The sequence below is a fragment of the Armigeres subalbatus genome, chromosome 1 (genome assembly GCF_024139115.2).
Source record: "Armigeres subalbatus isolate Guangzhou_Male chromosome 1, GZ_Asu_2, whole genome shotgun sequence".
NCBI classification, from domain to species: Eukaryota; Metazoa; Arthropoda; class Insecta; order Diptera; family Culicidae; genus Armigeres; species Armigeres subalbatus.
In genome coordinates this window covers 162,091,893-162,113,304 of record NC_085139.1, presented here as the reverse complement: position 1 = coordinate 162,113,304, position 21,412 = coordinate 162,091,893, and the positions used below count along the sequence as shown (strand labels likewise).

Genomic DNA, 21,412 nt, shown 5'->3' with positions numbered 1-21,412 from the left:
GCAGTGCGAATATTGAATCCGACCACTACCTCGTTGTAGTATGCTTGAGCTCAAAACTCTCGATGGTGTACAGGACGCGTCGAAGTCGAACGCCGCGGCTGAACATTGGACGGCTACGAGACGGTAGACTAGCCCAAGACTACGCACAGCAGCTGGAAGTGGCACTCCCAACGGAAGAGCAGCTAGGCGCAGCGTTTCTTTATGGTGGCTGGAGAGATATTCGATCCGCCATTGATAGCACCGCAACCGCTGCACTTGGCACGGTGCCCCCCGGATCAGAGAAACGACTTATATGACGGCGAATATGAGCAGTTAGTGGAAGAGACGAAAGCAGCATGGACGAGATTGCTGCAGGAAGATCGAGACCGTGAAGAGACGGAGCAACTGTACCGCGCTTATAACACACGAAAATTCTATGAGAAGTTGAACCGTTCACGTAAGGGCCACGTACAACAGCCTGATATGTGTAAGGACATAAACGGGAACTTTCTTACGAACGAGCGTGAGGTGATCCAGAGGTGACGGCAGCACTACGAAGAACACCTGAACTGGCGATGTGGCAGACGAAAATGGCAGTATGGTGATGAACATGGGAGAACGCGCGCAGGACATAGTTTTACCGGCTCCGGATCTCCAGGAAATCGAGGAGGAGATTGGCCGGCTGAAGAACAACAAAGCCCCTGGGGTTGACCAACTACCAGCAAAGCTATTTAAACACGGTGGTGAGGCACTGGCTAGAGCGCTGCACTGGGTCATTACCAAGATTTGGGAGGAGGAAGTTTTGCCGCAGGAGTGAATGGAAGGTATCGTGTGTCCCATCTACAAAAAGGGCGATAAGCTGGATTGTAGCAACTACCGCGCAATCACATTGCTGAACGCCGCCTACAAGGTACTCTCCCAATTTGTATGCCGCCGACTTGCGCCAATTGCAAGGGAGTTCGTGGGGCAGTACCATGCGGGTTTTATGGGCGAAAGCTCCACCACGGACCAGGTGTTCGCCATTCGCCAAGTACTGCAGAAATGCCGCGAACACAACGTGTCAACACATCATCTATTTATCGACTTTACAGCCGCATATGATACAATCGATCGGGACCAGCTATGGCAGCTAATGCACGAAAACGGATTTCCGGATAAACTGACACGCTTGATCAAAACGACGATGGATCGGGTGATGTGCGTAGTTCGAGATTCAGGGGCATTTCCTTCAAAACTCGCAGAGGGTTACGGCAAGGTGATGGTCCTTCGTGTCTGCTATTCAATATCGCTTTGGAAGGGGTAACACGAAGAGCAGGGATTAACACGAGTGGTGCAATTTTCAATAAGTCCGTCCAGCTATTTGGCTTCGCCGATGACATAGATATTATGGCACGTAACTTTGAGAGGCTGTAGGAAGCCTACATCAGACTAAATATGAAAGCTAAGCGGATCGTACCAGTCATCAACACGTCGAAGACGAAGTACATGATAGGAAGAGGTTCAAGAGAAGACAATGTGAGCCCCCCACCACGAGTTTGCATCGGTGGTGACGAAATCGAGGTCGTAGAAGAATTTGTGTACTTGGGCATTCACTGGTGACTGCCGAAAATGATACCAAAATAAGTAGTCGTTTTTTATTCAGATATTATCTTAAGCTTAATGTAAGGCCTCTTTAGATTAAGGTACCGCTATTGATACGAAGATTCAGACTTGACCCGACGAGTCGTTCTACGTCACTAATTGATCAAGACTAACCTGTCATCTTGTGAAAGTCTGAAAGAACACGTGAATCAAATCAAATCGTCTGCTCATCACCTAAACGGAATCGGTTTCACAATCAGTGAAGAATGGATTGGAACATTGTTTTTGGCTGGCCTACCCGACGTTTATCGACCGATGATCATGGCGCTGGAGAACTCAGGTATAGCCATCACTGGAAACTTTATCAAAACGATGCGATGAATCAGCGTGAATCAGCGTTGACTACGAATAAAAGATATGGAAACCCCGGTAAGCAAATGAAGAAAGCGGATCCACCCAAAGGACCAATGTGTCGAAAATGTGCGAAGTATTGTCACATAGCGAAGGATTGCCGAAGTTCGAAGAAGGAAAACGCATTCTGTACTGTATTGTCTACTATCGGACAAAGGAAGATGGAGTATGGTTTTTCGATTCCGGTGCAAGCGTACACATGACGCGGAACAGTAACCTGTTAACGACCATCATAACCATCAAGTGGTAATGTAGTAGCAGCGAACGGAGGAACTATGAAAATAGCAGTAACTGGTTCAATATTACTGAAGCCTAGATGTAGTGATGACGAGATTCCTGTTCGCGGAGTTCAGTACTTGCTGAATCTATTGTCGGTCAACCAAATCGCTATAAGGCAAGATGCGTTATCAAGGACTACTCTCAGCGAAAGGGGGTGAACTACGATGAAAACTACTCGTCAGTGGTTCGTCACAGTTCGATTCGGTACTTATTAGCGCTCGCTGCTGAGCATAATCTTCTGGTTGATCAAATGAATGCTGTTAAGATTCCCTGAGAAAATCAGCTTCCAAAATGTGGAGCTCTGGGAGAAACTTCTGGAATTCATAATTTAAGCGGATGTCCCAAATTTCCCAGAGAACCAGAGCCGTTAACAATGTGAATGTTAATGTCTAAAAAATCGAATGTGATTAACTTTTGGTAGGTCACAGAGGACTTTCACTATTTACTCCACATATAATTACTCCACATATAATTCACCGTTACTACGTGAATGCTAACAAAAGTGCTCAAGTCTGGGATCAAATTTTAGGATTAACATATTTTACGGATGTTTCGGGCTTCTTGAGGACCGTATTGTGGTCATTTCGGGCCACAATAGACTTTCACTATTGATTACATAATCTATTCGATGATATAAACAGTTTCGAGAATTTGCTTTGAGATGAACTTTTGGAATTGGCCACTTTTACGAATGTTTTGGATTTCCCGGAGGGACGTTTGTGGTCATCTCTGAAGACTTGAACAATTTATTGCGTACGGTTACGAATAAAATAGCAATGCTCTGGAATGATTTTATGGCATCTGCTCCTTTCGGGAGCTCCTTTCGCAGAAGACTTGCACAATTGATTGCACAGGCGATTCGGTTATGAATGAATTGCGAAGCTCTGAGATGTATTTTTGAAATCGGCCGCTTTTACGTATGGTCCGGATCTTTCGGATGACCGTTTCTGAGACATTTAGGGGTTACTGAAGACTTTCACTATTTATTGCACGTACAATTTGTCAGAATGGATGCTTACGAAAAAATCACGAAGCTTTGGGATGAACTTTTGGAATTTTCCATTTTACGGATGTTCCAGATCTTCCGAAGAATCATTTCTGGGGCATTTGGAGGTCACAGAAGACATTTACTATTGATTACACCCACAATTTGCCAGAATGAATGGTTTTAAAAAAAATCGCGGAACTCTAGGGTGAACTTCTGGAATTGGCCATTAAACGGATGTTCCGGAGGACCGTTTCTGGGACATTTGTAGGTCACAGAAGGCTTTAACTATTGATTGCACCCACAATTTGCTAGAATGAATGATTACCAAAAAATCGCGAAGCTCTAGGATAAACTTTCGGAATTGGCCGTTCTACGGATGTTCCGGATCTTCCGGAGGACCGTTTCTGAGACATTTGGGGGTCACAGAAGGCTTTAACTATTGATTGCCCCCACAAATTGCCAGAATGAATGGTTATCAAAAAATCGCGAAGCTCTGGGATGAACTTTTAGAATTGGCCACTTTTACGGATGTTCCGGATCTTCCGGAGGTCACAGAAGACTTGACCTATTAATTGCATCTACAATTTGCCAGAATTAATGGTTTTAAAAAAATCGCGAAGCTCTAGGATAAACTTTTGGAATTGGCTGTTTTACGGAAGTTCCGGATCTTACGAAGGACCGTTTCTGGGACATCTGTAGGTCACAGAAGGCTTTAACTATTGATAGCCCCCACAATTTGCCAGAATGAATGGTTATCAAAAAATGGTGCCTAAAGATTGAAAATCGGTTGAAAATTGAGTTTTTGTGATCGAGATCTTGCACAATGTGTAATTTTTTCTAATGCATTAGGTTAAGGCATCGGATTACGATCCATACTTATACTACAAGATCTGCAACGGCAAGATCCCGTTTGTTGCAATTTATGTAGACGATCTCTTATTGTTTTCCAACGTCGAAGGCATCAACAATGGAGTAAAGGTAAAGCTGAGCAGTATGTTCCGCATGAATGATCTTGGACCTGCGAGAAATTGCTTAGGGGTCCGGATCATGCGAGCTGAAGATGGCATAGATTAAAAGGATTAATTAAAAGGCCTATGTTAAATTGATTTTGGTACGTTTCAACATACAAGATTCAAAAGCCACTACAACACCAATGAACAGTGAACACTGCTATCAAGTTGACCAAAGAAAAGTCACCGAAGAAGTGCCCTCATTGGAATCAAATCGACCAGCATATTTTCCATTGAGAGTAATACGTTTGTAGTTTGGGAACGAAAACGAATACTCTGTTTCTGTCGTTACTCGATTGCGATATTGAGATAGTTGTTCTGACAGAAACATGTCTCCATTGTGACGTCGCTTACGGCGATGTCGGCGTCACACTAATAGCTGTCAAATCGGAACTGCAGTGTATTTCGGTGAACCCCTTTGATTATGATTGCGTAATAACTGCACGAAACACGCGGATTCTATTAGCCAGATACTAGTCATTCCGATCCCTGTGACGTTATCGTTTGTCTCGCAGATTATAATCTACTGAATCTAGTCTGGCATTTTGATGATGAAACGGATACCTATCAACGCGTCAACTGAGTAGGAGCTTTCCCTATTTGAGTCCTTTTCAGATCAATGATCTTCTGAATGCGAACGGTATACTTCTTGTATCATAGAACTCTTCGAGTCTCTATCTACTCTTCTAAAAATTTACCCTCATCATAAGGCATTAGTTTCAACCGTCGACGTCCGTTCTTGCTATGAAAGATCTATACCTACATCTAGCGTTGACTACGACTTCAACAGATGTAATTACTACATTGACAATGCACTGATTGCTGCCTTGAATTGAAATCAAGGGTGGCGTTGTGCATCTCGACTCGAAACGAGCAAACCATGCAAACTCTCATACAAAAGAGCTATCGAAAGGAGATGTGCAATGAGGCCCCAGGTTATGAATTATGACTTAGTCGATGATTCTGTTACCGCGTTCTATTGCACCGTCGAACAAATCATCCGAGAAAACGTGCCGGTCAAAATCTAAACAGCTCAATCAACCCTGGTGCGCACCAACCTGCCTTGCATTCGTCCAAGGACGTTAACACTCTAAACTGGGATCCAAGTCCCCCTTTTCAACTCAACTACAAGTTTCAACTAGGTCATCTGGGGTTGCCTCGCGACCCCCAATATCTATGTCATCACACATCAGCCCGTTTCTTACCTATTCTCTAGTTTTACACTTACAGTCAAACAAGTTCGAATGTGCTGTAATCGGAAAATAAAAGTTCAATGGTTAATACGGCAATCGAATCTGTTATTTGAACAGTCAGGCAATTCGGTGCTCTGAGTTTCATCAGCCAACGCAAATACTGCCAAATTGATTTTTGTTTTTGACCAGAGGTAGTACCTACGGAATACCTACCTACCAGGGGAACGTCCCTAAGTTTGATTTCTCCCCTACCAAGCGTTTTCTTGCTCTTGTTCTTATGACAGGTAAAGAACTTAACATAAATTGTAAATAAAATTGTCGTTCGAGCATTTGAAAAGGTGGTGATGAATGCGTAGTGGACAAAGTACATGCAAATGGGCGAAACCGAGCGCGACTGTAACCACCTGAGAAGTTCTGTAACGATAGACGGGAAAACCTTTAAGGTGGCACACGAATTCGTGTACTTTTGATCCTTGCTAACAGCTGATAATAATGTTAGCCATGAAATAGCCACAAAGGCGTATAATTTGTGGATGTCAGGCTTCATAGGAAACTGTGTTAAAAAACGCCAAACGAATCGTATACAAAACTTATTTTGGGAATGTTTCGCGTTAAGCCTTGTTAGCCAATGCTTGTAATTTGCATCAGTAGTTTATTCTAACTCTTCAATCCGATTAAGCATTAGTTTGCATTTCCTTCAATGATATATTGAATACATTTCCTCCGAAATCGACAAAACATCCGCCGCCATCTGATTATCAGACAGCTGTTCCTCAATGTGCTCCCCTTTGCGAACACCATAAGCAACGATGTTTCCACGCTGGTACGCCCAGGAAATTTGATCCGTGTTGCACACGATCGCTACATTTCCATTCGTGTCCAGCCCAACGATACCACCCGTACCATCCAGACGACCCGTCATCGATGCCAGTGCTTCTTCCGATGCTTTGATCATGTCATCTCCCAGGTACTCCATGCGCTTCAGGATGTCGTACACTAGTGACACCTTCATAATGGTGTCTCCGTCACCGGTTGCAGAAATGCCTCCGATCAGGTTATCAGCATAGGTGCCAGCACCGATGATGGGCGTATCGCCGACCCTGCCGGGCAGTTTTCCAGTGAGGCCGCCCGTAGACGTAGCCGCTGCAATGTTACCAAATCTATCCATGGCCACCGCACCAACCGTTCCTCCTTCGCCGGTGCTGGGTTTCTCGTTGTTTGCCTTCCATCTGTCTAGCGAATCTTTGGAGTATTGCGTAACCAGTTGTCCGGGTGGGTTAAGGATTTCTATGCCCTGTGTTGTTGCAGAAAAGGAGCTTAATAAGTTTTTAAAGTCCAGATTGGTGATCTGATCAAAGATATATTACAAGATCAGTCCAATAATAGTCATGTTCAATAATATTGATAAAACTAGGGCGAAACAGAATCAACTTGATTGATCTTTTTGTCAACGAATGGCTGCCAAGTTATTTAAAATACACTGAACCAGTGGATGTCATATTTTCTTACAATTCTGCATCAGAATCTGCCAAAGTATAAGAACTGGGCATATGCAAAATTGTTAGATTCTTATGCAAAAAAAATAAGTTTCTTATACAGATCTTGTGAGATAAACTTACAAAATTATAATTTCTTTGTATTGGAATCTAGCAATTTCGCATATGTCCAGTTCTTATACAGATTTTGGCAGGTTCTTATACAAAACTGTTAGAAAATCTGACGTTCACTGGTTGGGTGTAGGTTTCAATCGGTATCTTCGTTATCCCGTTATATCTCAAGATGTCTCATAATTGGATATTGGTCTTTTTAACTTTTAGAAAAAAAGAAGTAAATAGTGATGTTGTACTAGAATAGAACAACAATAACAACAGAACCTAATAATTGAGATTCTATGGTGTACCCGTTTTTTATGGATATGGCCATTATCTCTGTGTATCCCTGACGGATTCTTGATCTGCAGCTTCGGCATATTAGTTCTAGTTTCTGTGGAAAGATGATTAAAGCTCACAAATAATGACTAGTAGAAAAATGCATTTTTAACATACCCTCACAAAACCCGAAACATCTCCGATGACAGTAAACCGATCAAAGATTTAGGATAAGGGCAGAAGAATTGAATTTGCGTCCGATGGTTCCGCATTTATCAAAATCGGATTACTTTATGACAAAGTTATGACAATTTGAATTTCCTTAAAGTTTTTGTTATTTCAATCTTATTATCAAGTAGTTCCCCTCGTTCTGAATGTCGAGGAAAGTCATCCCATCCGAAAGCCTAGAAAGTAATCATCTTCTCCCAAAATCTATCATCCTTCTCTCAGTATCACTCCAAGATTTCCTATGCCTATCATTGCATGGATCTTTGTATGATTAACATTGATTAATTAATAACAACGGAGTCGAAACTCTTTCCCAAATATGATGATCCAAGGCTGGACTGAAATCGAACTGCGAACCAGCACCTTGGCTTACAATATTAAACGATTCATAAACACGGCTATCATTCTGCCATTCGTATATCAAAAAGTAATTACCTCTTGCTTAGCAAAGTCCACCAATCCCTGCCCCGCAAGAAAGTTGTGCCTGGTTTTGTCCATCACCCGCCTAGCCAGTGTGATGGGATGGAGCACATCACGCACACCCGCAACGCAGCCGGCTTTCAAAGTGGCCCCGTCCATAATGCTGGCGTCCATTTCCACATCGCCATCGTAATTCAGCACCGAGCCGTACCCGGCGTTGAAATTGCTATCACTTTCCATAATCCGAACTGCTTCCTCGACGGCATCCAGCACCGTTCCGTTGCTCATCAGTATCTGATAGCCGACACGTGCAGCCAGCTTCGATCCGCGATATTTGCCAGGAATTCTATCCTCGCTGATGGTCCCTGCCCCTCCGTGCACTAAAACAATTGGCTCGATATCAGCAACAACTACCTATTCGGAAGTGCAATAAACTCATTCAGTCACGTTCCGGAGGGGCTATTTGCTTAACCTCGTTTACTCACATGGTTAAGTAGATGAATCAGCAATAGCAATTTAATCAGACTTAATCTAAGCGATTGCATATTGTCGATTGGTCCAACCGTCCACCGCTTGGTACAGGTGTCAACTGACTCGTAAGTTGATAATTGATCAAGCAAAATTCAAATAATTTATCAAGTTAGGTGTCTCCCATTTGAAGAAGCTCCGGTTATCTAATTTGTTTACAGACAATTGAACTCACACAACACCAAACGATTGAAGGCAGGACAACGTTATCAGTTCCGAATTACAATCAAAGATTGCTTGAAAAGTAATTCCCAGACGATTAAATGATTAAATACAAAGACAGACATCAATCAGAAACATTGATATACAATTGCGAAGTAATGCAATAAAAATTTTACGATCATTTCAATTGCAAAGATAAATTTGATTCGTATCATTTTGAGCTCGACATTATTTGACAAAAATATCATATTAAGTGTGCGTTTTTTCTACTTGAAGCATGTGTGCTGTGCATACCGAAGGTATCCGTAATTGCAATTCCAAGTTGAAGATGTATTTTTTTCTACTCGTGACGAGTTCTAGTCATCACGAGATTTACAAAACGGATTTACATTATTTGTGGAGATTCTTCGGCTCCGGACAACTTAATCATTGAATACAAAGCTGTTTAGTTAACTTTATCTCAGCATAGGGTGACCATATGCAAATTTTCGAAAGGAGGACAACTCACCCAAATCGAGACGAAAAAGGAGGACAATTGGTTGAAAAAGGAGGACATAGAAAAAATATTTTAAATACAAAACTTCCTGTTTTACATTATAGTGGAACAACTTCCCTCTCACTGTACATAAATGTATCTAATCGCGAAAGAAGGAATTACAACACCAATATCGTCGCTTCTTTTTATTAATATGCGTGCTCATTGCTGAAAAAGATACAAAAATGGGAATGACCAATCGGATCTATTTTCATTGCTTTGTTTCTGATGGGTTGAACATAAGAGATGAAGTCCAGGAGCAGTAACCCCCTAATCCTGTTATTAAAATTTTGCACGCTAAAAACTATTGGAAAAAGTTTTTGAAAGTCGTGGCAAATAGGACATCACCGTTTTATTTAATGACATAACATCTCCAACTGGCAGCTTGAACTTTTACAGTTATAAAACTGCGCGCACTATTTTTATAAACATGTTGGACTTATAAATTATAAAAAAAATCACGATAATAAAGACATGAAAAAACTATCTTTATAATGAGACGAATCTTTTCAACTAGCTTCAACTAGTTTTTAAAAATCATTATTGGCGAGATTTTCAGCCCGAGGCTGGTTCATCTCGTTTTCAACCATTTTGATATCAACAATGAACAAATGCTGAATACTAAAAAGCTGGCATTTTTTACGATATTCCACGGAACTTTAGCAAGATAAACTGAAATATGTATCATGATTTGCGAATACAAAAAAATAGAATCATTGCATACAATTCTGAACATTAAGAAAAAGATAACTGACTAATTATTACACAAGATGTTCAGTAGACCTGCTGAGATTTTTTCTTCAGTGTCATTGAGAATCACATTCAAGGCATGCGAATGAGAATAACATCATTAACAGTAAGACCATGATTTGTTTATGTACAGTAGCGTGGCTCAAAAAACACTTTTTCAAATTTTTTGATGGGCCGCCCTCTTATTCGGTTCTATTTAATGCCCTGATGCTCTGGACAAAATTTCAGCCAAATCGGTCAACGTTTGGGCAGTGCTAAACTCGTTGGAAGTTTATACGGAAAAATGTATGCAGAAACATCCAAAAACAGTGATTTGCAGTTGGACGACACAATTTACGATCAAGAACCATGATACTCATTCAGTTCTTGTAAAATAAAATACAGAATGTTATGCTGAAAACCGCAAGAAGATTAGAGTTTATTACGCAAAGATATTAGCATTTTACTGGAGTGCTGTGGGGGTGAATTTATTTCTTTTCAAAGGTAAAAGAAACGAAATTTGCTCAAACCCCACTGCAGAGAAATGCTAATAACTTAGCCGGGCAAACTCGAATCTTTTCGCGGTTTTCTGCATAACATTCTGTATTAAATTCTTCAAGATCTGAATGAGTATCATAGTTCTTCATGGTAAGTTGTGTAGTTCAGCTGCAATTTACTGTTTTTGGATGTTTCTGCATATATTTTTCCATATAAACTTCCAACGAGTTTAGCACCGCCCAAACGTTGACCGATTTGGCTGAAATTTTGTCCAGAGCATCAGGGCATCAAATAGAACCGGATAAGAGGGCGGCCCATCAAAAAATTGAGCAAAGTTTTTCCCATACTAATTTGAGCCACCCAGGTTATCCGACTTCGTCAGTAGATGGGAATAACCAGCGCGGAGGGGAAACATACATTTTCAGTGCAAAACGTAAACAAACGAGCATAAATTCCATACAAAAATCCAAGATGGCTGAGTTGGGGATATTGACAAGTCAGAACACCCCCCAATAAATGCATCCTGAGTAAGACCACGAACTGTTGTCTGGAGAAATTCAAAAATGTTTAGATTGGTTACCGAAACCAATTTTTAATTCATTTTGGAATGGACGTGATCTCTTCACAAGAGGCTGGGTATGGCTGCTGCTCTTTGCCTCACATATTCTAGAGAACGTACCGAGCGCATCGCATCGTTCAATATGCAATTCAATGTGCGGTTATTCGCAGCAAACTTTTAGAAATATTTGAAGTTTTTTTTTCTCCTGGTATTTTTCTCACAATTCCGTTTCTTCCTATATTTTTGACACCACTGTATTTCTGTAATTTACACATTACATGTTCAATCTCAATGTGCACAATGATTTTACTCAAACACTTTAAGGAAAATATTTCATGTTAGTAAGCAAAGACACAAACGTGTGCAACTGTACATTTTATTTGCGAATGGATATGTTTTTTTTGTAAACCAAATTTTTTTCAAGAAAAGTCTACCATACAACTGTTTCCTCAAAATATCCGAAAAGGAGGACATTTTAGAGCAAAAGGAGGACATTCGATTTTTATTGAAAAAGGAGGACATGTCCTCCTTTAGGATATCATATGGTCACCCTATCTCAGCATAAGTTGTTCGTTTGAATGGAAACCCGAGCAAAATCTGAACACATAATGAGTGCATACAGAAAACATATTTTGATTTTGACATCAAATTGAAATCATAATTTATTTTCAAATATGAATCATCATGATTGATTACATATTTTGATTTCATTTTTCTGTTTCTAAATTGCATAATATAATAACAATCTGTGTACTTATTTTTTTATCAGAAGCCAATATGTATCCAAATTAGTTTTCGATTTGCTCTCATCGATAGCAGGAATAGTTTTCGATTGCGATTAGATGTCAAAGTAAGATTTTTCTGCTATACGTTTTGTCAAATAAAGTAAGCATAATCGGCGATATCACAACATCAAAACTAGTTATCCATTTGCGCTCAAGCTTTATAATAGTTCTATAATAGTTCTGCAATACAATGGGTTGCCCAAACTACATATGTTTAATGACAACAAACCATTTTGAACCTCCAAGCGGTAATGGCGCCTCCCTTCCCCTTCATTGTGAAACAAACTGAAGAAAGCGCCACACCAATTAGATTGAAATGGCAGTTTAGCTTAGCTAAGACTGACTACGTACATGTCAATAGTTCCTACATCGTAATTGATCAGAACTAGTTTGAATTACACTAATATCCAAGTGAATAGAGGTTGGGAGTTACCACCTACTCTCGAAGTACACAGCACCGGCCAAGTCCTTACAATCAGTTGGGGAAGGAGGGAAATGTTAGTGTGTAGTTATTGTTGCTACTAGAGACCGAGAATACCTTTTTTTCTTCCTTATTAAAGAGGCTTTCAGCCCTTGGCTGGTTCACCTCTGCCCGAGAATACCTCTGCATCCCCACAATACCACATCAAACCAGCGGATAGCAGATATTAATAGAATTCTGTATAAGAGCCTTATATGAACTGTAAAAAATTTGGCATATGCAACTAGAGAAGATTTTAATGAAGCCATTGTATTCAGATCTTACAATTTTGTATTCTTTGAATACACTGCCCATGATTGCATATTTGTAACATTTGCATTTTAATTGATTTTATAAATCGTTTTTCCAATCCTCCCCGCAAACTCAATCATTTTCAGCTTACCACAGATAAGCAAGATAGTAAAGCCTATTTACCTATTGCGGGATTAGATACAGTAAATTGAGCTTTCTGAACGATTCACAGGCTTTTTACAAAATGATAAAAAATACGAGTGTTACAAATATGTATGCGATCATGGGCAGTACAGTGCCTGTATAAATTGTACTTACATTTGTTATATTAAAACCTTGCAGAGTTGTATCCAGCTTTTTACGCTAGCTATAAACCTAGAAACCTAGTAAATGGTGATCCTACGGAAGGCTTAGAGTCTCAAAAGGCAGAAAGTAAGTAAGTGAAATGTATCGAAATGATGGGATGAAATGGATCCCAACCACATGAGTTCTTATACCAACCAAGTTGAGTGGTTGAATAATAAATAAAAAATAAAGAATAAAGTATAAAGAATAAAGAATTAAGAATAAAGAATCAAGAATCAAGAATCAAGAATCAAGAATCGAGAATCAATAATCAAGAATCAAGAAACAAGAATCTAGAACAAGAATGAAGAGTAAAAAGTAAAAAGTAGAGTGATTTAAGAGTAAAGAGTAAAAAGTAAAGAGTAAAGAGCAGGGATTGAATTCTAAAGAGAAAGAGCAAGTCTCTCACTTATCATCTCTGTATACATATACGATATGTAGCATACCGCGAGAACCTTTTTTCGCAAGCTGTTATGATAGAGAACTGATTCGGGATGTTATACCTCATGATCAATTTCTTTTAGTAAGCTCCAAATGCGGGGAGCACCGGCTCTGATGATGCATTACTACTTGTTCTACACAGCTGTGCAGCAACCAACACGAAAGGAGCAAAAACAAAGCGGGGATCACAATTTTTCTGCACCCAGGCTGCCTATCCAATTCTGTTTTTTCGCACTTTTATACAAGTTTGATAAATTTGTTATCATGGCTTGTTATGATTCGGAACAGTTTTTACCTCTCTTTTATCGTTGTTCGTTATCTATTGAGAGCGATTTCTGCAAACCCTGCACCCAACCAGTGGTTGTTAGATTTTCTAACAATTATAAGAATCTACCAAAAGCTGTATAAAAACTGGGCATATGCGAAATTGCTTGATTCTTATACAAATATTGTATAAGAATCTAACAATTTTGTAAGCTTTTCTTACATTTTTTGCATAAGAATCTAAAAATTTCGCATATGCCCAGTTCTTATACATGTTTTGGTAGATTCTTATACAAAATTGTTAGAAAATCTAACAACCGCCGGTTGGGTGTGGTAAAGAGTAAAGAATAAAGAGTAAAGAGCAAAGAGTAAAGAGTGAAGAGTAAAGAGCTAAGAGTAAAAAGTAAAGAGTTAAGAGTAAAGTGAAGTAAAGTAAAGAGTAAAGAGTGATTGACCAGAATCAGTGAAACTGCACAAAGAATCAACCGAATGATTGGCTAGGATTCTTTTTACACAATGATTTTAACTAACCATGATTCGGCCGCCTAAAGCAGAACAAATTAACTACATGCACACCAAACAGGAACACGATCAAACGCGTATCATTTGACTTACCGAGCACCAAATAAATATTTTATCATTTTCGCGACGAATAAAACACACACTGCACTTGCATGCTCGATGGCTACTGCAAACTATTGAAGATCGCGCTTGTTTCGACCGTAATACATCCCAGACAACCACACATCGCATAAGAATGCACGATTAAAATCGTTTACCGATCCAAATTACATCAAAATCGCATTGTGGTGCGAAGCTCATCAGTTTATTTATAAATTTTCCCGCACAGTAGGCTATTTTACGAGTTTATTCCAGTTTTATTTGTTGACATCACATATTCCTGCAAACAAACTCAAATTACATCGGATTATCTGTCAAACAGAGTTTATTATCACAAACTACATCGCAATATATAACGAACAAACTCGCATAAAATTCGTGCACATCGCATACACTATTGTGCAACGTCGGCTAAGAAATACACATATATCGCCTCCACTTTTGTACGTAAAAAGCGTTTTCGCGACTGGTGTGCGATGAAAATTATACGCATAGGCATCGCATAACAGAAAAACAATTCTATTATGCATGCATTAATAATATTAAATAATAATTAAAAAATAATAAGTAATGATTAATAAATAATAAAGAATGAAGAATAAAAAATAAGGAATAAAGAATACAGAGTAAAGAATAGAAAATAAAGTATAAATAATATAAAGAAAAAATATGATGAAATAGAGAATATAGAACAAAGAAAGAAGGAAGAAGAAGGAAAATGGAAAAAGGAAGAAAGAAGAAGGAAAAAAATATGAAAATTTGAAGGAAGAACGCAGATGAAGGAAGAAAGAAAAAGTAAGAAAAAAATGGAAGAAGGAATTAAGATGAAAGAAGAAGGAACAAGGAAGAAGAATGAAGGAAAAATGGAAGAATGAAAAAAGAAGGAATGAAAGAGAAAGAATAAAAAGAAGTTGGAAACAAGATGAAAGATTGAAGAAAGAACATAGAAGAAGCAAGACAGAAAAAGTAAGAAGAAAGAAGAAAGAAGGAATAAAAATGAAAAAAGGAACAAAAAGAAGAAACGTGGAAAAAGATGGAAGAATGAAGAAAGTAGAAATAAGAAGGAACAAAAATAAAAAAGGAAATGAAAAATGAAGAAAGGAGAACAAAAAAAGCAAGGATAATGAAATAAGAAGAAAGAAGAAGGAAATTATTGAAGAAGAAGGATGAAGGAATAAATGAAGAAGGAAGGAAAAAGGACGTAGAAGGCGAAACAAATAAGGAAGAAGGTAGAAAGAAAAAAGAAAAGAAAGAAGGGAAAGAGAAAAGAGGAAAGGAACAAAAGAAGAAGAAACTAGAAAAAGGTAGAAAGCAGACAGGAAAAAAGGAAAAAGGAAGAAAAAACAAGGGAACGAAAGAAGTAGGAAGGCAAAACGGAAGAAAAAGATCATAGAAAAAAAACCCAGATTAATCCACTTTCTCGTCTGTTATAAAAATAGTATATTGGCCATAACTTTTGAGCCCATAGACCGATATGGCCAATTTTCAATAGGAAACAATGGTACAAGATTCTGCGTCGAACGAAACTTGTTGCGGGCAAATCAGCTAAGAATTGCTTAAAAGTGACTGAGAATTTTTCTTGTAAAAAACATATGTTGGCCATAACTTCGAAGCCCATAGTCCGATTGTGTATATAACACTTTGTAGATTGGTATATAACACAATGGGTCTCCGGGCCTTCTATAAAAAGTTCATCTTTGGAGCGAACTAATAGCCTCTACGTATACTTTGTATACGAGAAAGGCAAAAAGAAAGTATAAGTAAACAGAAAAAATAAGTAGGAAGAAGAAGAAGAAGGAAAGAGATAGAAGGAAGACAGAAGAAGGAAAAGGAGAACAAGGAAGGAGAAAAGAAGAAGGAAGAACTATGGAGGAAGAACTAAGAAGAAGGAAAATAGGACGAAGATTGCAGATAGAAAAAGGAAAAAGGGACAAGGAAAGAGTGAAGAAGAAAAAAGAAGAATGAAGAAGAAAAACCAAAGAAGGAAGTAGGAAGGAAAAAGGAAGAAGAAAAATTAAAAAAAATTAAAAAATAAAGAAAGTAATCTTGACAAAAACCAAATGTAAGAACAATATCTTTTCTATGCTTCCTCCTTTATTGTGCTGTACAGGCAAAAAATGATAATCCGTATAAAAATTGAAAGACAACAAGGAGTCGCAAGATGGTTTCGCTTCATTTTAGTTTGCCAGTCAAATATGAATTCTTCTATTAAAATCGGTTTCCCGCGATTTTTTAGCCTTTTGTTATTTTAGCCTTATGTAAAATTTCCACCCCTTCAGCCTTTTGTGTTCAGTCAACCTTATATGGTTTAGTCTTAAAAGGATGTCCCATTATCTATATATGTATATATATAAAACAAAGTTGGAATTTGTACGACCGCGTGTCACTCAAGAATAGAAAGCCCAATTTTTGCTAAATGGAGGAGGTGAATGAACTGCTCCTTAGTCTCAAAAGAAATAAAAAAAGCAATAGTGTCCTGTATTAGGATACACTTTTCAAAATCGTCATCATCAAAATACATCGTCCAAAAACTTGTTTAAATGTTGAAACATGGTGTTAAATGTACATCGTTAATGGTCATATTTTATGTGTATGGCATACCAGTAGTAAGGCAGTCCCACACAGTTTAAAAGTTTTTCATTATATGGTTTATGTGGGTTCCAATCCAATCAATGCTTCCTATAACTAATTAAAGCCTCAATCTTTTAATTCCAAAACATTATTTTTAGACATAATGCATGATGATGTTTTTTTTGCGATATTAATCAAAATCGCCCACAACCGATCAGGTCAATGTCATAATGTTGAACCCAAGATTTCCGTTACTGTTTCGAAATGTGTAATTAGCCTGGAAATACGTTCAGCCAGATTAAAACAGTTTAATCTAATTTTTTTTCAAAACTAGGTCATAAGACCAACATCTGGTTTGTAAACAACGACCACATAACATTTCACTTTCGCTCCGTCTAATGAGTTGCAGCACGGGAGCCATCACGCCTCAGATTAGTGATTGGTTATCAAATTTAAGGAGATTTTTTTATATGCGCAAAACATCGAAACATCATACTCATGCGTTTAGCGCATTCAGAGCTTGACGAGATAAACTATGGTAATAATATTCTGGTGGATGCTAAAATAATAGAACGACGTATTTTGTAGACTGTTTATGAATACCAAACTACTCGAGCTTCTATTTGAACAAACATCGACGTGCGTAAGTAATGTTTGTTTGTCCAACGAAATTCTAATCTGATCTAGTTCGCACAAATAAGATCTACGCTTCCAAATCTATTCTAAATTTTCCATTAGTTAGAAGCTTTCCATGCATACCGTTGTATAAATGTTGTGATTATTTGGAACATCTACTAGAGAACTTGAGCAAAAAAATAGTATTTTTTATTGCGTGCGGTTTCGCTGAATCACGGCCATATGAAAAATTAAAATTTATGGAAATTTTAGATTTGTCGATTGCTTCCACCGTGATTTCTATATAGGCGAATCCCAAGTTTTCTATGGAATATTTCTTATTTCCCGAACGGGATTTTCATCTTAGATATTAATTGCATTTTGCTCAGATGTAGTGCACATGTTGCAACCAAGCGTAACCTTGGCAACATTCGCAGAAAACAACAGCGGTATTCGAATCCGTCACACTATTTGTAGTGCGGTAAAACGCTTTAGATAAGTACGTCAGTAATTTCAGCCGCCGGACCGTTATCGTCTGTCACCGGTCATTATACCATCGACAACGCCGGAGTTCACAGTGACACTCGAGAGGTAATTACAAGTACCAAACGCCTTGTTCGACAAGCAAACATGAAGGTTAAACTTCAATTTTACCCACTACTAATGAACCATCATTGCTTCTTAGATAAGAACGTTATCATTTTCTGTAGTACCCACAAATTTGACGCACCATTTTTGGCGTTCAGGTGTATGTGAATCTGCACTTGTCGGCACATCCTGTAAGGAGAAGATTCGCCTTATCAGTAAAGATTACAGGTTTGTTACGTGCAGCATCTGTTTTATATACACAGCAAAAAGTATTGGAATTTCGATGACATGAAAAAAAGAAACTTAGGAGTACAAACAAATAAACTTTTATTATTGAATCACTATAAATTCCACAAGATACGGTAGTTCCAGTCCATATCGATTTAAAAATAACAGAAAGTTCAATTTGATGTCTAAATAGGTGCATGAAAATTGATTTTAATTCACAAAATATTTCAGCTATATATGAACTGTCTGCAAAGTGCGATCTTACCCCAAAAAGCTCACATTGTGTCTTGCAACAAAACGACAACTTTCGTGATCATTTTCAAGGCTTTCATAGATCTGGAAAAAATATCCGCAGTACAAATAGCACGTGCTATCAAAGTATGTACCGCTACAAACCACCACATGGCGGTAAAATTTAAAAAAATATTTATCAAAGTAGTTTTTTTTTTGTTGCTGGTATGTTTTTCTTAGGCGACTATCTGGCGCATATTTTTGGTTTCGTCGAAAAAATAAGCGGATGAGTAGTTTTTTTATGTGCGGTACAGAAAACGAGGCAAGCACACGTGCCACTTACGGGTTGGGCTCTAATCGGAGCATTAATGATTAATCATAGACCAAGTAACCAACAAGCACTCCAATTCACCAAACCGGCCATATAGTCCATACATTCCGTGTTTTCTTAACACTATCATCCTTATTTGCTATGTTACTTTTTAGTTATTATTAATACATTTCAATTGTCTGTAGCAGTTAGAATTTTTCCTCTGGTTGAATTAAACCATGTAGGAATTACAATGTTTTCAACATAAACTAAACTTAACCTATTTTATACTAAGGGTACAAGGAGTTAATCGTTGCAATAGAAGATTGCAACGATTTTTTTCTAATATTGGAAATTATTTTGTTGGACATTTGTTGCAATGTCTCAATATTAGAAATTCTATGAAGTTCATTGATACTATGCCACGGAGGCAACTTCAGAATCATTTTCAAAATATTTCTGAAGTTGCCTCAAAAATTTCTCTGAAGTGCCTTCTTCCTGGTATTGCAGCAACTAGTCCATATTAGCACAGCATACAACATGGCAGGTCTAAAAGTTTGTAAATCAAAAGTTTGTTCTTAAGACAAATTTTTTATTTTCTGTTTATAAGTCGATATAGACACTTAATATATTTGTTACATTTGGCTTGTAGGCCTTCAATGTGATTTTTAAAAGTTAATTTTTGATCTAGCAGTAGTCCTAAATATTTAGCTTCGCTAGACCAATTAATTGGAACCCCATTCATAATGACAATATGTCTGCTAGAAGGTTTCAAATAAGAAGCTCTCGGCTTATGAGGGAAAATTTTAAGCTGAGTTTTGGAAGCATTCGGGGAAATTTTCTATTTTTGCAAGTAAGTGCAGAAAATATCCAAACTTTTTTGCAATCTACTACAAATGACACGAAGGCTTCGCCCTTTGGCTGAGAGACCTGTGTCATCTGCAAACAAAGATTTTTGACACCCTGGTGGTAAATCAGGTAAGTCAGAAGTAAAAATGTCATACAACATGGGCCCCAGTATGCTGCCTTGGTGAACACCAGCTCTTACAGGTAATCTATCAGATTTACATAGAATTCTGATAGTTTACCTGCAGTGAGCGATCTGATAAATAATTTTGGATCAGTTTAATGATGTACAGAGGAAAATTAAAATTCATCAATTTTACAATCAAACCTTCATGCCAAACACTGTCAAATGCTTACTCTATATCAAGAAGAGCAACTCCAGTCGAATATCCTTCAGATTTGTTGAGCCGAATTAAATTCGTAACTCTTAATAACTGATGGGTGGTTGAATGCCCATGGCGAAAACCAAATTGCTCATCAGCAGAAATAGAATTGTCATTAATATGAACCATCATTCTATTCAAAATAATCTTTTCAAACAGTTTACTTATTGAAGAAAGCAAACTGATTGGGCGATAACTAGAAGCCTCAGCTGGATTTTTGTCCGGCTTCAAAATTGGAACAACTTTGGCGTTTTTCCATTTATCTGGGAAGTATGCCAATTGAAAACATTTGTTAAATAAATTAACCAAAAAGGATAAAGAGCTCTCAGGAAGTTTTTTGATAAGTATGTAGAAAATACCATCATCACCCGGTGCTTTCATATTTTTAAATTTTCTAGTAATAGATCTCACTTCATCCAAATTAGTTCCCAACGAAGGGTCAAAAACATTTTCTTGATTAAGAATGTCTTCGAAGCTCCGTGTAACTTGATCCTCAATTGGACTAGTGAGACCTAGACTAAAATTATGGGCACTCTCGAACTGCTGAGCAAGTTTTTGAGCCTTTTCGCCATTTGTTAATAAAATTTTATTTCCCTTTTTAAGCGCTGGAATTGACATTTGAGGTTTTTTTTAAAGAATTTTCGTTAATTTCCAAAATGGTTTCGAACTGGGATACAATTTCAAGACATTTTTCTCAAAGTTGGTATTTCTCAGAATAGCGAAACGTTTTTTAATTTCATTTTGCAAATCTCGCCAAATAACTTTCAACGCGGAATCGCGAGTTCTTTGGTATTGCCTTCGCCTCATATTTTTAAGACGGATCATTAGCTGAAGATCGTCGTCAATAATAATGGAGTTGAATTTAATTTCACATTTGGGAATTGCAATGCCTCTGGCTTCGACAATTAAATTTGTCAAAGATACGAGAGCATTATCAATATCACTGAGATTTCAAATGTCACAGGAAGGTGATCAGAGTCAAAGTCAGCATGAGTTACCAATTGGCTGACTTGAATCCGTTAAAACTAAATCAATTTTGGATGAATTTCGACTGGAAGAAAAACACGTTGGTCCATTGGGATATTGAATAGTACTGTATAATATCCCGCAGAAAAATCTTCAAATAAAATTTTACCATTGGAATTGCTTTGAGCATTATTCCATGAACGGTGTTTGGCATTGAAGTCACCAATTATGAAAAAATTGGATTTGTTGCGAGTTAGAATTTGAAGATCAGCTCTCAACAAATTCCTTTGCTGCCCATTGCACTGGAAAGGCAAGTAGGCAGCAATAGAAGAGACTTGTCCAAAAGTTGTTTCAACAGAAACTCCCAAGGTTTCGAAAACTTTGGTTTCAAACGAAGAATATAATTTATGTTTGATACATCTATTAATGACAATGGCGACCCCACCACAGGCGCTGTCAAGACGATCATTTCGGTAAATAAAGTAATTAGATTTTTTTTGGAGAAAAGACCAGGTTCCAAATATGTTTCAGTTATAAT

The 21,412-nt window shown here is 38.0% G+C and overlaps 2 protein-coding genes across 2 annotated transcripts in view; one reads left to right on the top strand and one right to left on the bottom strand.

Annotated features, from left to right (window-relative positions):
* Positions 1–21,412, top strand: part of LOC134205453 (scoloptoxin SSD14-like) — a 139,365-nt gene that overhangs the window by 3,697 nt on the left and 114,256 nt on the right. The window lies entirely within an intron of this gene.
* On the bottom strand, positions 6,045–8,621 carry LOC134208038 (isoaspartyl peptidase/L-asparaginase-like). The gene is made up of 3 exons (XM_062684141.1): positions 8,443–8,621; positions 7,973–8,371; positions 6,045–6,735 (listed from the first exon to the last, which is right to left on the bottom strand). The coding sequence occupies exons 1-3, from the start codon at positions 8,500–8,502 to the stop codon at positions 6,139–6,141; spliced, it is 1,056 nt and encodes a 351-aa protein (XP_062540125.1). The 5' UTR covers positions 8,503–8,621; the 3' UTR covers positions 6,045–6,138.

Coding starts and splice junctions, on each gene's coding strand:
- LOC134208038 (XM_062684141.1), bottom strand. CDS start 8,502: ATGCAATCGCTTAGATTAAGTCTGATTAAATTGCTATTGCTGATTCAT. Junction 8,372..8,442: donor TGATTCATCTACTTAACCAT/GTGAGTAAACGA, acceptor ACTTCCGAATAG/GTAGTTGTTGCTGATATCGA. Junction 6,736..7,972: donor TGGACTTTGCTAAGCAAGAG/GTAATTACTTTT, acceptor GCAACAACACAG/GGCATAGAAATCCTTAACCC.